Consider the following 17,483-nt stretch of genomic DNA (forward strand, 5'->3'; position numbering starts at 1 on the left):
CTAGACATTTGGAGTAGAAAGAGAAATAAAGAGAGTTATAGGAAGACATGTAGATGAAGTGTGGGCTTTTGTCTAGACGCACTCGGGTTAGCGTTTCGTCAGAGAAAGCTGCTAATTTCCCAACATGACCAGCTTTAATCCAATTTTTCAAAGCGTCTATTCCTTGTTCCGAAACGTAGCTAACGATTAGAGCAAGTATTGGTTCCGGAATATATAACCTGGAATTCTTCATTTTCTGCTAAAAGGGCCGATGATAAGTTAGAGGAATGATTAATTTTAGGAATAAGTAAAGGAATCATATTTGTTTGTTTAGTTGCGAACTAAAACCTGTTTTGCAGTGTGTCCACGATTTGGTACAACAACGATGGCAGCGGAAGGTGGATGGATGTATTACTGAGGAGGAAGATCTGGATCGGCGGGGTTTGGAGAATCTCTAAGTAAGATTTGCTTAGATTGACTCAACTCTTAACATAAATAACTTAAATGACACACGTTTGGTTTCAAAAACTGTAGTAACCCATATCTTTGGTAAAAAGACGAAATAACCTTAATGATTAATTGTAATCAAACTAAAACAAAAAATAAAAAATAAAACAAATCTTTTATATTTTAAAGCACAAGTCACTCCACCAATAAAATTTTGACAAATCAGCAAAAACAAATTATTTTTCAACAGAATTATAAAAGGAAAATTTGCAGATATAACTTAAAAGCATTTATAAATTAACAAACTAACCAATAAAAACAACCTAACAATATAACATATGTAATATATATTATTACAATTTTATCCCCACCACTAACACCACTAACCACCACTACAACCACGGCCGCCGGATAACCACCGTCGCCGGATAACCACCGCCGCCGGCCAACCAACTCCACCGCCGGACAACCACCTCCGCCGCCGGACAACCACAACCACCGTCGCCGGAAAACCGACGCCGCCGGAAAACCGACGCCGCCGGAAAACCGACGCCGCCGGAATCACCACCATAACGACCATCGCCGGCAACCACCGCCGTTGCTGGAAACCGCCGCCGCCACCGCCGGACAACCACCGTCACCATCGCCGGACAACCACCGCCGCCGTCGCCGGACAACCACCGTCGCCGGACAACCACCGTCGCCGGACAACCACCGTCGCCGGACAACCACCGTCGCCGGACAACCACCGTCGCCGGACAACCACTGTCGCCGGACAACCACCGTCACCATCGCCGGACAACCACCGTCGCCGTCGCCGGATAACCGCCGCCGCCGGAACTACCACCATAACCACCATCGCCGGACAACCACCTCTACCGGAATCACCACCGCCGGAATCACTACCGCTGCCGTCGCCGGAATCACCATCGCCGCCGTCGCCGGAACCACCACCGCCATCTTCGCTGGAACCACCACCACCACCACCTTAGATCATTTTACCTACCCCTTAAGTTACTTACTTAATAATTACATATATAGTGCTATATTCTTAATTTTTCTCTCAAAAAGTGTTATTCATGCAAATCACCCATTATAAAATCAAAAAAGAAATCGTGGATAAAATAGAAAACCAAAACCTATATTACATAACTAAAACAAAAACGAAAATCCAGTTAACGTGAGAACAAACTTTTTTTAAAATAATAATTTTGAACAAAATTTAGATAAAGAAGAATCTTCTTCACATATTTCGTTTTTGATTTTAAAAATATTAAAGAAAAACAATTTATTTTTGATATTGCATATTATAAATTGACTTGTTTTAGCTTACCAATAATATTTTGACATGTATCAATTCACAAATAATTGATTTGATGGTAGGAATAGAAGAAGAAAAAAAACGGTTATGAAAACCCTTGGAGAATTTATCATGACTAATAAAATTCATTAAAATTCAAATATGACAATATTATGTAAAAATCTGCCGACATTAATAAAAGTCTGTCGTGACGTTATGAAAATTTCTTTTTCAAAAAAAAAAAAAAATCCAGTTAAACCGGATTTAACATACAATCAGACCGGAAATAATTTAATTGAGGGCTAGCTAATAAATTTCATATAACAAAAAATTTTGAAATTTTAAAAATAAATCTGCCAAAAAAAATCTGTTATTACTAAAAAGGTTATTCTAGTCATAAACAAATCGGCCATAACATTGACATGAGTAAATCTGTTATGCTTTGACACTGAAAAACAAAACTGTCATCACTAAAAACAAATCTGTTATCACTATGTGACTGTGTAGTAATTTTATTTTTTAACAAAAATCTGTTGTAAAACACCAGATTTGTTAACAAGTTAATTAAATCTGTGATTACACAAAACAACTCTGTCATGCCTATATAACATTTTTCGAGGTTAACAAATCTGTTATAACACAACAGATTTTTGGGTGCAAATAGAAAATCTGTTGCCACCATAAAGAAAAATATGTGGTCCGGAAAACAAATCAGTGACAGATTTGGTTTCAACATTCTTACTTTTGAAATTTAAATAAAATCTGTGGAGACTATATGAAACAAATCAGTCACGGTTAAAAAATCTGCGAAAAAAAAAAAATCTGGCGTAACATAACACAGTAAAGTCTGTGGTACAAAACAAGTCTGTTGTAAAAAATCTGTGGTTGACCAACAAATCTGTGATCGATAACAAATCCGTCGCAACAAGTGCCACAGATTTACCAAAAACGACGATGGCATTTTCGTAAATAAATGTGGTTTTATTGCCTTGCTGGAATTAAATAGTAATGGCATTTCTGTAATATTGTTTTTCTCTGCAAAGGAAAACAAGGATAATTTAGGTATAATTATTACTCAAATAACTCATATTTTTAGCATTCCTTTTGGGTCATTATGTATAAAATATGGGTTACTCTAGTAAATTTCCCAATCTCTAATGTTTGTATTGCGCAGAACGGGTTATAAAGGGAGAAAGGAAATGAAAGTTTCTATAAAATATAGATATTCGAGAGGGATAAAGCTTAGTGGGGAGAATGAGTGCAGTTATAAAATCAGTTCCATAAACTGTTTGAGACGAGGTAACGGTCGAGGACTTGTTCTCTTTATAATTGTGAAAAATAGTGGAGAAGTACTACTTACCTTAATATCGTAAGGTAACTTCACACATAATAACTTCATATATAAAATCCCATAAAAAAAATCATAGATTCTTAAGTTTGCCGCAAATGTGAAGAACAAAAAGAAGAACTGAACTGAAATGTACTTATGAAATAAGGGCTACTTCTTGGGATAGGTTAAAGTAAATACATGTGTTACACCACTGTCCCTCATACTCATTGAGGTTCTGATGGTCCGATCAACACTCACCGTAATCCTCAAACTCCCAGGAATTTTTGTATGTCCCTTGGCGACGTGGACCAACCTCGTTGATATGGAACATTAGCTTATCTGCGAATAAGTCGACTTCACTAAATTTGTAGTACCTTCGCTTGTACATACTATAAAATTCCCACGGGATTGATCCAGCGCAACTATGGAGCATGATGTAAAGTAGACCAGCATGTGGGAACACGTCTTTAATACCATCCAAAATAGCAATTGCTTCCTGGAGCTCACACATATGAAACGCCAACACTAAACTCTGAAGATATAGTGCATAGGGATTTTTGAAGGCTAGGCATTTTGTGTAAAACATGTGATAACTAGAAGATTCATGAGCCATGTGAATGAATAAAGGGGACTTATCTAGTCGAACAGAAGAAAGAGTTTCCCTGGAAAAAACAGCGGCTTTGCCATCTGGTCCTGATTGAATCCAAGCCTTTAACATATCAACACCGTCCTCTGAAACTAAGCTTACTATTTTAGCAGCTACGTGTTCAGGCATGTGGAAATCAGAGAACGGAGGAGGCTGATATAAAATAATTCCAAATGATAAACCTAAATTCGGGTGATTGTTCAGATAGCAAAGATTAGTAGTTAAACATTACCTGTAGGTGGAATTGAACCAAAGCTTGACGAGGAGGATGGACGGCAAATTGATTTTCCCTAATAGGTGCAAGGGCACTTGTGGGTCGCCAGAAATGTCTGGTAGGTGCCATTGGTTGAGGGGGGATACATTTGCCTTTTTCGCAGACGATTTTGGGCATTTTGGATTATCGATTCGGATAGTACTGAAGGTGTACAAATAGCGATCTATTAATGAAAATTTTTGTAACTTTGAGATCGTGATAGAATGGGAACCCTAATACTTTGTCACATTGAAGAGGGTGGGGTGTGGTGGTGAGATAGGTTAGTGGCGACGTCGTGGGTCCTACAAAATTTTTAAAAAATTAGACATATGAGTAAGTTTTCTCATGTCCAAAATAAATCATTGTGTGTCCAAATTTTGTTGTCCAAATAGACACAACTTTATGGTATATAAAATATAGACGTGGATGTCTTTTAACATGCAATCGAACAGGGACTCATTTATGGGGGAACAGGTTCTCCATAAACAATCAGGTAATACATACATAGACTGTAATCATGAAACACCAACCACAAAATAAGATGGATAAGCCTTAGCAAATATATAAACGAAGATTGAATAGCAAACGAGAATATAACATTAAAAAGACAGACTAGCAGAAGCTTAAAAACAGAAAAACAAGTTTTAGAAAAATAGAAACATGTAGATAGACAGATAATGATGGATAACACAGTATTAAAACATTGTCTTTCAATATTTTGGACAATTAGATCTTTTGTGTGCCCGAGATTTGCAACGGGAGCAACGTGGAATACTCTCTCGAACTCGGGGTTGAGCCCAGTAAGCTCCATCTATTTGTACCCATCCTCCGTCCTCTCCATAAGGTTCCATTCATAAACTAGATCTATAGCATTCAGCAACCAAATTCTCGTATGCTATTTCTTTGTATAATACAGCAGTTAAAGCATGTGGATTGTTGGCTTCAAGACATTTTGTAAAGAAATGATAATAGATGGAATGAGGCATTGACCACCACATAAAATACCGAGATCTGTCAAGGCAGACACAACTTAGTGTTTCCTTGGAATAGACAGCCGCTTTAAATAACGGACCAGCCTTAACAAAGGATTTCAAAGAATCAACACCAGATTCTGCAACGTAGCTAACAATTTTAGCAAGCAGCGGGGCCGGCAAGTAAACTTCTGGGATAGCAGCATCCTGTTGGAAAAAAAACGAAAGAGATTGTTAGTATTTTTATTAAAGTAGTAGTTAAAACTGTAGAATACTAAGTACTTTGGGTTTGGACGAACAACCATTTTCACATCTGAGGCAGATGATGTTTCATTGTTGCTTATCTTCGTAAACTTCTGCATAATTTCTCTGTTTTTTGGTTTTAACTGAAGAAATGGGTAATGGGAAAAACATTAATGAATGTTGGGTGTTTATATAGATTATTAAGGAAAGAGTAGTTTAAGTTTTTCTGCGGTTATATTAAACAATTTATAATAGGTGGTAAATTGTCCCGCTATAAATCAGTTTCTCAATGTTGAGGAGGGAACTAAAATCAGATGCGGAAAAAAGTAAGAGAATACATCGTTTATAATTAGGGTATAAAAGACAGGAAAGTAATTTATTAACCTATCCATAAACAACAATCCACGATAGTAATTTCTTATGGATTTCAACTAAAAGTTTCAACAATCCACCCTATCAGTCATGTAAACAAATATATGTTGAGAAATTAGATATGTTGGGAAACAATATTTTCAGATCACCAATTTTATTCCTTTTAAAACTCAAGCAATTTGCTAATTTCTGATAAAAAGATTGTAATCTTGATATAACCGTTCCTTAGTAAGGTGCACTTAATTTATACACCATATTCCTATTGTACTACTTAATAAAATATTTGTTACAATTATTACAAATGAGAAATTTTGAACAAAGAAATAACTTTTTTTATTAATATATCTTATCATTTATAAAAATATTACAACTTTGAAAAAAAATAAAAGAAGATGAGATAGTTCTAATCATCTTCTATTAGTCGACAACCATTTTGATTTCTTCAACTTCCTCAACATCAGGTTCTGGATACATGGTTGATATAGGTGCATGGCTAACAATCTTAAACCAGTTACAACCTGGATAAAATCTAATAATCTTCCACCAAGCAAGAGCAATAACAACATTGTTCTTGCGAAATGCTCGAAATCTTTTCTCCAAGTCCACTGCAATTTCTCCATAAGCCTCACATACCAATGTATCCTTGCTGAAAATATGTAAAAATATGTGGTTATATACTTACTATAATAATGTATAAACATGATATGTTTGAAAAAAACTGTAAATTGAGGTTTTAAGAAATGTACTTTTTATCCATGATCGTGAACGGCAATTTGAATCCGGCCATATCATTCTCGTTACTTGCGGTATTAGTCAGAATCCCAACATTAACGAGTGCCCCGATAACATCTTTAAGAGATATGTTGGAGATATCTTTTAAAAAAAGTAATGTTTTGAAAAAAGTGAATGGAGTTTATAAAGAAGAATTTACTTACCAACCAAGGTATCGTTGCCAACAACATCATCCACAATGTAGTCGAATGGAGTGAACTTGTTCAGTAAACCTGTTTCTCTTGGTGTGGAAGAAGTGACAATGGTGTGATCCATGAATAGAATGCGAAACTGATGAGGAGTTGTTTTTATTGCTTCGCAGTTAGGTCGAACGAGAAACGTAGTTATTGTTTTCCATTGATTCTCTTTGATCCTGTCAAAGTAGAAGGCAGAGAAACGAGGACCGATTGTTGCTTCTATTTGGGTGCCCTGTGAAAACAACATTTTAGGGGTGAGGGATACACTGGAAAACGAAAAATTCTGCAAATTGCAAAACAAATTGAGGAAAATTGTTTACCCATTCATCGGCCAAAACAAGACGTAGTTCGAAAGCGTTCGGGTTGAGAAATTTTTTGTAAATCCTCAAAACCATGACACAAATCGTCCAACCAGTAACCATCGGAGACAACTCGTACAAGTGGTGATGTTTAACCATCGTGAAAAGGAGAAGTGAAGAGTAACGAAAAACAGAGAATTATAGAAACGAAAACAGAGGATATTGTTTTTCTTTTGCGATTGGGTTGTCTTGGTAGAGTCAAGAATAGGAGAGGTATTTATAGCAAGTGAAAGTGTTCCTCTGATTGAAGCCAAAACGGTGTAAGTTCGTCTGCGAGGAAAAGATGTAACTTTTAACATCCAAGGGGTGCTTACTTGAACGATCCGTTGTCGTTATGCTCTATGACATATTTATTTGAGAATATTACGTATTGATTTGGTGGTGGTTGTAATATTAGATATATAATTCGTCTGCAGTGGTTTATAGTCGAGTTATTTATCTGTAATTGTTATGCTAAATATATGTTCTGTCCAGGAGAACAAGTCCAAAGAGAAATGTCCGTTTGAAAATTATTATAACGAGGTGACCAAACGTATATGACCAAAACAAACGTAAGGGTTATCAATTGGAAATCATTTATGCTGAACGAACAAAATTTTATGGGATTTGACTTTTCATAGGATTAAATGAAAACAAAAAGCAGAACATCAGAAATGAAAAAGGAACCACATTGTCTTTCAAAGTTTGGGACTATCTGTTCCTTTCTTTGAAAAAGGAACCACATTGTCTTTCATGTTGAAAGAGAAAAATAATTGTTAATGTATCCATATGAATCCATCCACAACATAACTGTATTAATTCGTTTGTCTAATTGAATAATTCACTATGACTGGATGACATTTATATTAAGATTTACAAATCAACAATAGTTCAAAATACACAAAAATATTAATTTTGACCTCTGTTTGTAAACTGTGTTGTTGATTTGTAAATCATTCGAGCTAATTATGAAACAACTCAAATCATTTGCCATCCCTATAAACCGTTTTTCAAAAGCTTAATAATCAACAACTAAAAGGTGTCACAATTATTATACAAATGATTTGAGTTGTTTCAGAACTATGACTTGCGTTTTTGTATATGAAATTGGTTTAATGGAATTCAAGTGGTAGATTTTATATTTAGAGTTAATATATAGTGAATATTAACTGAACCCGTACTCCCCACTAAGCTTCATCCCTCACGATTGTGACCTATTAAGAGAAACATCCAATTAATTACTCTGTTTTTATTACTCATTTCTAAACCGTTTTGATCAGTACTAAAACTTCTCTCTGCATCACATCTTACTCTTTCGTTATTCGCAACAAATTGACAAAATGAGTACATCATCGAAATGTCTACACTCTATCACACAATCTAGCGACACACAGGTTAAATTTTTCAATTTTTTAAACAATATAGTTTACATTCATTCCACAAAGTATATGTAACTTCTATAAACTTTCGTCTTCGTTGTCAACAGAGGAAGATTGCAAGATTATACATTCCGGAACCAATTCTCGCACTATTGTTAGCCACGTTTCAGAAGAAGGAATTGAGGCTCTGAAAAACTGGATTAAATCTGGTCATGAAGGGAAATCTGCAGCTTTCTCTGTCGAGACACTATAATGAGTTCGTTTAGATAAAAGCCCTGACTTCATCAACATGTCTTCACCCGACTCTGTTCACTTCTCATTCTACTCCAAATGTCTTGCAAAAAGAAACCCTTACGCTATGTATCTCCAGAGCTTGAGGCTAGGGTTCTGTTCTCTCGACATGAAAGGCGCCATTTCATTATTGAATGATTGTAAAGATGTCATTCCTATAGCCAAGCTTCTTTACATTGCGCTAAACCGCTGCGCAGGTAATGAAGTATTAGACGCGTTTAATAGTTTCAAACGAGAGAACAAGTGTTTTACAGATGTAGATATCATGGCCAAGACACTAATTGACCACATTTCTGATTTGGAACCAAAACGATTCGGATCTTACGCTGAGCTCTTTCATTATGAGGATTATCCAGACTGTTGGGTCATCCATGAATTTTACAACGAATATAATGGTGAGAGATGTTCACATTGCGTCTACTTCTTCCTCTTCAGAGACATCCTTTTGCTTTCCTAGTTTATTTAAAAACATGAGTTACCCACTTTCAGAATATAACTATCTCTTCTGTTTCCCTCTTTTATCTAGTTTATTAATGTAATCTTATTATGAAATTGTATTTCTCTCTTGTATTTAACGTTTAATCTAGTGAACATCTTTCTCGTTTATCATAACTTATAGGGACTCTTTCGATTTTGGAGCATGCATAGCAAAATTTTCCGACTATACTAATTCAAAAAATACTTAAGATTGGTTATATCTGATTGGTCTGGGGCTTGTGGATAGACATATAAATATTCATTTCCTATCTACATGTAAATATTCAGAGACATCCATTTCATTACCAAGTTGTAAAAAGTTTTTTAATATTAAAAACTAAGCTATATAATATGAAATCACATGTATTAGTCGATATTCTCTATTCTATATTATCCGATTCAATAAATGTCCACATTTTTTATTCAGAATCAACAAACTTCTAACCTTACATGCACTTTGTAAATCTGACATGATCTGAAAAATAATTTGCTCACAATTACTAATTTTTCAACATATAACTGATTGGGGAATCTTACAATATTGAATCATGTAAATCGAACTAATCTTACAAATAGATCTATTTGAATCAAACGTTTGGATATGATCTGATGGTCAACTATACTTGGATAGAAAACAGAAATATTTGATTTTCATCTACTTGTACCTTTTCTCAGACATTCTTGCGTGACCCTGGTTGAACATAAGCAGTATAAATGGAAAACCTAATTAGCATCCAATACTCAGTAAATATTTATATGTTTTACACCTACGCATTACAAATCGTGAGTGTTTAGTAACTGTATATAATTATGCTCAACACTTGAGAGCTAACCATAATTATCTTATCATAATAAACGTGATAATTAAAACTAAAAAAAAAAAGGATAATGCTCTAACTATAATTGTTCTCTAACCATAATGTCCCCGGATTTGTCTCGAACCATAATAATCTCATTTTTAAACCTGATTGTGGGAATATTCACGCTATACAACAGTATCTCAATATTTCCCGTAGAAGGAATTTTAGATTTGTCTTTCATGGTGAAAGAGAAAGATAATTGTTAATGTATCCATATTAATCCATCCACAACATAACTGTATTAATTCGTTTGTCTGATTGAATAATTCACTATGACTGGTTTTAACGTATTTGTAAACATAATTAGCTCGAATGATTTACAAATCAACAATAGTTCAAAATACTCAAAATTATTTATTTCTCTTCGCATTGTTAACTGATATAAATGTTAGATGAACTTGAAAATAAATGGGGTTATGGATGGAACAAACAAATAATATGATACAAACCACTAAAACATTCAACAGCAATATAGAGATAAGATTATTTTGTAGGAATGGGGAATGAAAAAAACTTAAACACTGGAGAGCTAACCATAATTATCTTCTCATAATAAACGTGATAATTAAAAAAAAAAAAAAAAAAGAATAATGCTCTAACTATAATTGTGCTCTAACCATAATGTCCCCGAATTATGCTCGAACCATAAAAATCCCAGTTTAAAACCTGATGGTGGGAATATTCCCGCTATACAACACTATCTCAATATTTCCGGTAGAAGGAATTTTAGATTTGTCTTTCATGGTAAAAGAGAAAGATAATTGATAATGTATCCATAAGAATCCATCCACAATATAACTGTATTAATTCGTTTGTCTGATTGGATAATTCATTATCACTGGATGACATTTATATTAAGTTTAAACATATTTGTAAACATAATTAGCTAGAATGATTTACCAAATAAATAATAGTTCAAAATACGCAAAATTATTTATTTTTCTTCGCATTGTTAACTGATATCAAATGTTAGATGCACTTGAAAAAAATGTTGTTATGGATGGAACAAACAAATAATATGATACAAACCACTAAAACATTCAACAGCAATATAGAGATAAGATTATCGATATGGTTAAGAAAAACAAAAAACATATTTATATCATCCAGAGTTATAAGCATTCAAAGAAGGCGGAATCAACGTTTATATTACAACAGATTTGTAGGGTGGCATTCGATAACTAGTCAGAAACATTAGATGAATAGAGTGGGCAGACACATTGTTTATATATGTCCATGGCATATTGACGCCTAAACGCGTCGACGTGTTTGTCAGTAATTTCAGCCATTTTATCTGGGAGTTTATCACTTGCCTGGATCTCGAGGAACTTCATGGCAACCGGGCCACAGTCACCACTCCGCAAATTCTTGTAGATACCATCAATTCGACTCCAGCCAAACGGTTGAAGACCGTGATTCTGAGAAAACTCTGGCGTACAGTACCTTTGGATGAGGTGGGGCAAAAGATTGACTACTGGCTCAATGCATCTTTTTACCTTAGCGTCGTCGTAGAGGTCTGTATTTGGGTCAAGAATTTCAACGCTCCATATGCCAAGATTGATTGAAAGACCAACCCAGTGGCAATCATTCCATATCATGGGTGCGTAAATTGTATCTATGTCCTTGAACCATTCAGTTTTGGATCCTTTGATGAAGCGCTGCATGTCCTCTGACCAACGAACACGTGATTTCACCTTCGCAGCGTTGAAGGCTCTGAATTTAGCTTGTAGATGGCTTGTGAACCATGGATCAACAAAAGCAGAACGATGATTCTCAAGTGTAGTTCTGAGCCTCCGAGAAAGTAATGACACCAAAACCTCCATGTGCTAGGAAATAAAATATTTACACATTAGTATCTCTTGTTAACAGGTTAATTTGTACTAAGGTAAATATAGTGGACTACATACCAGGGTTGAAACCCATTGCTGAGGTTTGGCAAGTTCGACGAAGAATTTGTTGGAAATAAGGAATCCACACTTGGTTAGATGTTCACTATGAGGTAAAAAAACAGCATTAGAGATGAACTTGATGATGAATGTTGTGGAAATAAGAAAAATGAATGATAACCATACATATTTGGAGAGCTCGAGAGGGTTTTGACAAACTGTGAATACTCCGCTTTTTTTAGTGTTGGTAAAAGTGCTTGTGTCTCAAGTATTGGTTGAGATGTGAACTCGGCTATGAGACGTGCTTCAGCTTGGGAGAGATTTGGTTTTTCTCTGTTACGCGCCGGGGATGAATCAGATAACTCAAAATATTGATCTGGTTCCCGGGCAGTAGAGTTAGAGTGTTCTGAGTTATTATCCTGTACATGAAGATATAATATCAGACCAATAGGGACAAGCTGTTACAAAACTGAAAAATCATTCCCTAGTCATTATTAACAAAAGTCAGTATATGTTACGCAATACCTCGTTCCTTGTACCCACAATATTGGGACTATGTGTGGGAGATGATTGGGGCTCTTTGTCAGCTTTGGAACTTGTATCAAATACAGGCTTCACAAACACAACCATTGCCTGGAATAAGAAGATAATTTTAAAAACAATCCAAACAGAGCTGTCCATTAAAACATACCAGAAAATTATGATACATGTTATACCTTCATAGGATCAGTGTTGTCTTTACAAACTCCTGAATGAATTGCTGCAGCCGTCTCCATGGTGACCTGATGGTGAGAAAAACATAAGAATATATAACTTGCAAATTATTTCGAATACACAAACTCTAATCCAATATAAAAGTGAACATGCAAGCCTAATTTAGTTTAGACATAAGGATGACCTTCTTTTTGAAGAACATTGCAATCCCAGTCAATGAATGAGCTGCTGGAGGCGTCTCCATGGTGTCCTGAAAGTTGAAGTACACAAAAAGATGGTGAGAAAAACATAAGATAATATTTTCTGCAAATGTTAAGGTATACACAAAATCCTGTCGATTATAATAGTGAACATGGCATTTTTCTATAAATGTTTGTTGCATAATGCCTGAGAGATGCATCAAACCTCTACAATCTCCAATAAATCAATGAATGTAAATCATTAGTTGAAACTAGTTAGAAATGTATACCTCCATAGGATCATTGCCAATCTTTTCTTCGGGTTGAGCCTCCGACACTGAATGCGATGATGCAGGCATCTCCAAAGTAACCTGAATGTTGATGTAGACATGTAGCTAGTTAGAATAAATAAAAGAAATTTTGCCTACATTTTATGAAGTAACAAGAAAATCATGTCCAATTACACAAGAACCACAACACATAAAACTTGATGATGATTGTTACAGTATACCTTCATAGAATCACCGTCGCTGTTGACTTCTGGTTGAGTCTCTAGCAATGAATGAGATGCTGCATTGCCCTGTTGAGAATTGGCTTATAAATTTTGTTTTGGAAAAGATCTGATAGAAGAAGCATCCCTCTCCAGTGTCAAATAAAGCAAGGAACTAGTTAAAAATGTATACCTCCATAGGGTCATCGGGTTGAGGTAGTTCCACTGAGTGAGATGTTGCAGCTGACTCCAAAGTAACCTGAATGTTGAAGTACATTAGTAAGTATCCACAAAATCATGTCCACAATAACTATGCACAAGAGTCATTATTTATATTAAGGACTAAATCCAATGTGTTAAATCAAATTATGTATTAGCTTACCTCCGTCATATGATCATCGTCAATGTTTTCTTCGGGTTGCGTCTCCAACACTGAATGAGAAGCTTCAACCGTCTCCAAGGTTTCCTGAATTATGAATTACAAACAGATATGTCTTAAGGGCTGTGACAATAATTTGGTTTAATAAAGTTCTGACAATAATTTGGTTTATATATAAGCTTACCTCCATAATATTGTCTTGCTCGAGATGAGATTGTTCTTTTTGGCTTAGGTTTGCACTTGAATCAAACTGATTGTAAAGTACAGTAGTCAATTTTGTGAGAATCTATAACCTGTAAAATAAATTGTTTGATGTGTTGTGTTTGTATTTTTGTACCTGGATTTTTCCCTCATCATCTGCTTCATGGCCATTTGGATCTTTTAGAATGCACTGAGATGCTGCATTGCCCTGTGGAGAATTACAGTCTGGAGAATTGGCCTGTAAATATTTTTTTGGACAAGGACTGAGTGATGAAGCATCCCTCACCGGTGTCAAATAAATCAAGGAACTAGTTGAAAATGTATACCTCCACAGGGTCATCGGGTTGCGGCTCCACCACTGATTGAGATGCTTCACCCGCCTCCAAATTGACCTGAATGTTGAAGTACACTCGTAAGTATCCACAAAATCCTGTCCATAATAACTAAGCAGATGTGCAATTATTATGTTTACGGTCTGTGATGCACCAACCATTTCCGATGTGTTGCACCAAATGATGTATTAACTTACCTCCATAATATTGTGTTCCTCGAGAGGTGATTGTTTTTTGTTGCTTACGTTTGCACTTGAATCAAACTGATTGTAAAGTAGAATAGTCAAATGTGTCAGATCCTATAAACTGTTAAATAAAGTGTATGATGTGTTGTGTTTGTATTTATAAAAGTACCTGGATTTTTCCCTCATCATCTGGTTCATTGTCATTTGGATCTTTGGCACCAGTGTCATAAATTGGATTGTCCTCTGTTGCATCATCCTTTTCAGAATCCTGTGATTCATGTGGAGTATGATTGACATCCATGGGGTCATCAGTAATCACCTGAAACAAAATATTTTGACGTAAACAATTCTACCAAAGAGATATTGGAAATTAAATATTACACTAACCGTGTTTGTCAAAGTTGTTCTATCAATGGATTCATCTTGAAACTTCTTGAATTCATCATCTTGGACTATCGTAGAAGGGTGAGAAAGAGGAGGAGAAACATCCCATGAATCATCCTTTTGCTCAGATTGATGCTAGCAAGATTGATAAAAATTGATTAAGTACATATAGATGTGGTAACAGAATAAACAATAAACACATAAGGTTAAAACAGCAGACCTCAATATCAAAATCCTCATTCTGTTCATCAGACAGCGTGTGTGAATGAGATGGATTCTATGAGGAAAATAAAAGTTTTGTTATGCGTTAAAACTTGAAAAATGTATAAGTAGATGATAAGGTTCAAATATTATAAAACTGTTTGAAATCTTGATTACCTCAGAGGATTGAGATTGAGTAGGTACCTCCAATGACTTCTTGCGCTTTGATCTAGAAGATAATGGAACAAAACCGAAAGCCAAATTTCTGGACCGCTTGAAGGTGACAGTTTTTCTTTTCTTTTCAAGCTTCATTACACGATTTGATAGCTCTTCCACCTTGTTTTGTAGATCAACGATCAACCTAGACTTCTCATCATCAGATAGCCTTACAACTTGATTAAAACGAGTTGAATAACTATGCTTGGATTTGGGAGGGTCAGACTTCACCCGTAGTCTCTTCTTACGATCCACAATATGCTTTTTGTGAACAACAGAAGACTTCTCCTTTGGAATTTTAATTGATGGCAATGTAGCATCACCTCCTGGCCAATCACTTTTTTTGAATTGATGAGCTGTCAGTATCAAACCATTCATGTAAGAAACTTTCCTGTCTTTCACCTCGTCATCCCACTCTGCCCAACTTTGGTCAACATTAATATCTTCACCTATAAGCGGATCCACAGGTCTCTGTTGAAAAATAGAATGTTATTATTAGTAAAGAAGACTGGATATATAGAAAGAGAATATTATAGAGACCATATAAAAACTTTTGGGTTAGAAAAAAGCCTTAAGGTTGCTTTCTAAAGAGTGAATCTGAGGAAGAGTAATTAGTTGTGTTGGATGAGTTAAATTCTTCCAATGAAGGATTGTCAAGGAGGTGTCATCAAACTTCAGCAAATCCACCATTCCAGGTATGTTTCGAAAAGCTAAGAGCTGCAGGGCATGCGGGAAACCTTTAAGACGGAATGTGATCTGCTGGAGTTGCTTCACCAAATTCTGAATAGGATCGTTTGTGAGTTGTCTTTTACCGGTGCTCTTAGCGAGAATCCGTTTCTCGGGTGTCATCGCTTCAACCGTCTTCATAAACGACTCTCTACCCCAAGGAAACGAAAGGAATTTCTCTAAATCTGCCAACATCTCTACATATTTAAATGTAGGCCTACCGGTTTGGTTAGATGCTATGAGGACACCATCTACAATGAGTAGGAAAGCGAGCTTCAGTTTGTGGTCAGAAGACAGTTTACTGCGCTTCTTGGTTAGCATGGCAGATATATCCCCTAATGTAACCGTCTTGTCTGGACCAATTAACTCATTCCAGTAGCTCTTCTTGCCATCATCATAAACAGGAGAATCTTCAGGGTCATACTCGTCAGGAAACTCCCCACAAGGTAAGCCAGTCACGGAAGCAAATTCTAGTAGTGAAAATCTCATTGGGTGTCCACCAAAAACTGTCCAAAACTCATACTTTTTCTTAGTAAGCAACTGTCTACATAACAAGGCATGAATGACCTTACCTCAAGTCGCAACCCTACTAACTGGCAAATGGAATAAAGGACCAAAGCAAGACTGAAGTATAAAATCTAATTCCTCTGTCCCATCAAAAACCTTCTTGATAAAGGATAGAATATCCGGTCTAGAGTATACGTTCAGCCTTCCCCTCGGATAATGATCGGTGGCGAAGAGTCTATTTGGAAGGTTTGAATCCCACTAAGAAGATCGTTCCTAAGATGTCGACCCTGTTCATTGGCAAGAAATCAGTTCAAGAGATAACGACTAGATTAACGAGTATTTGTACAAACTACTAAAACCACAAACGTCTGTGCTTAGCTACAAACAATTGGGAAACATTTTTCGATTCAAAAAAAAAATTGCAGAAACATTCAGCGAGAAGAGGATTTCTTCTTCTGAGTTAATTGGACCAAAATAAGATGATTGGAAACGATTTGTACCTTCCATTGAGTATTCCGATCAGTGAGAATCAACTGGAATGCTAATGAATTTGGCTTACGAGAACAATAAATCGAAATCGAATTCGATTATTGCAGAGATTTGGGGGAAATTACTATTTGGTTTTTATTCAGCGAGTGTAGACTCGCCTGAGTGGCGGATTGATGGACAGCGACGGAGGAGTCGCCGGATTCGGAGCAGTTGACGGATTGGGAGCAGTGGCGATGTGGAGATACAGTAAATTAGGGTTTTTACTGGGTAAGCGGTATTTTACGATCGTGTTGGTAAATGAAGATTTAACCCAGACAGTAACTGATAATACGTGGTTCAACCGGAACCGGATTAGAGAAAACCGGCTAAATTTGTTATGTTTTATTAAACCAACGATTTCAGGGTAAAGGGGTAATTATACTGAGTTAAAGTGACTAATGGTTTTAAAGTGTTCTATTGTGTCCAAAGTTTTGAAATAGTGCCTCTACGTGTAATATTCTCATTATTTTGATATATATAGTTTTCTTTTTTTCGGTCATGTTCTTTATTTTATATTTTATTTATATCTAGGTAATACCAGTAATTCGTTATTATTTCATCGGGTATCGTTTGCTTTATTGTATTTATGAAGCTTGATGGGCTAAATTCAATTTTTTTATGTTTTTGTTTTTATTTAAGTTTTTTTTGTTGCTATGGAATCAATTGTTTAAGTTTAGCAACGACAAAAACTAACTAGTAAA

At 35.7% G+C, this 17,483-nt stretch overlaps 1 protein-coding gene and 6 pseudogenes across 7 annotated transcripts; 1 reads left to right on the forward strand and 6 right to left on the reverse strand.

The window, feature by feature from the left end:
• Positions 1-818: 818 nt before the first annotated feature.
• On the reverse strand, positions 819-1,285 carry AT4G19270 (uncharacterized protein; the record flags this gene model as incomplete). The annotated part of the gene is made up of 2 exons (NM_118047.1): positions 819-1,191; positions 1,233-1,285. The coding sequence occupies 2 exons, from the start codon at positions 1,283-1,285 to the stop codon at positions 819-821; spliced, it is 426 nt and encodes a 141-aa protein (NP_193662.1).
• A 2,018-nt stretch (positions 1,286-3,303) lies between these two features.
• AT4G19280 lies at positions 3,304-4,766 on the reverse strand (annotated as a pseudogene; the record flags this gene model as incomplete). The annotated part of the gene is made up of 2 exons: positions 3,304-3,855; positions 4,554-4,766.
• Positions 4,767-4,806: 40 nt separating this feature from the next.
• AT4G19290 lies at positions 4,807-5,231 on the reverse strand (annotated as a pseudogene; the record flags this gene model as incomplete). Its single annotated transcript has 2 exons — positions 4,807-5,133; positions 5,202-5,231.
• A 727-nt stretch (positions 5,232-5,958) lies between these two features.
• Positions 5,959-6,967, reverse strand: AT4G19300 (annotated as a pseudogene; the record flags this gene model as incomplete). Its single annotated transcript has 4 exons — positions 5,959-6,187; positions 6,288-6,414; positions 6,477-6,741; positions 6,830-6,967.
• Positions 6,968-8,515: 1,548 nt separating this feature from the next.
• On the forward strand, positions 8,516-8,974 carry AT4G19305 (annotated as a pseudogene; the record flags this gene model as incomplete). Its single annotated transcript has 1 exon — positions 8,516-8,974.
• Positions 8,975-11,035: 2,061 nt separating this feature from the next.
• On the reverse strand, positions 11,036-12,516 carry AT4G19310 (annotated as a pseudogene; the record flags this gene model as incomplete). Its single annotated transcript has 5 exons — positions 11,036-11,680; positions 11,762-11,846; positions 11,927-12,198; positions 12,266-12,373; positions 12,457-12,516.
• Positions 12,517-12,611: 95 nt separating this feature from the next.
• Positions 12,612-16,236, reverse strand: AT4G19320 (annotated as a pseudogene; the record flags this gene model as incomplete). The annotated part of the gene is made up of 11 exons: positions 12,612-12,704; positions 12,924-13,028; positions 13,317-13,382; positions 13,506-13,589; positions 13,687-13,788; positions 13,840-14,133; positions 14,233-14,334; positions 14,390-14,539; positions 14,608-14,739; positions 14,983-15,492; positions 15,709-16,236.
• Positions 16,237-17,483: the final 1,247 nt, after the last annotated feature.

This window comes from Arabidopsis thaliana, chromosome 4, assembly GCF_000001735.4.
Source record: "Arabidopsis thaliana chromosome 4, partial sequence".
Taxonomy (NCBI): Eukaryota; Viridiplantae; Streptophyta; class Magnoliopsida; order Brassicales; family Brassicaceae; genus Arabidopsis; species Arabidopsis thaliana.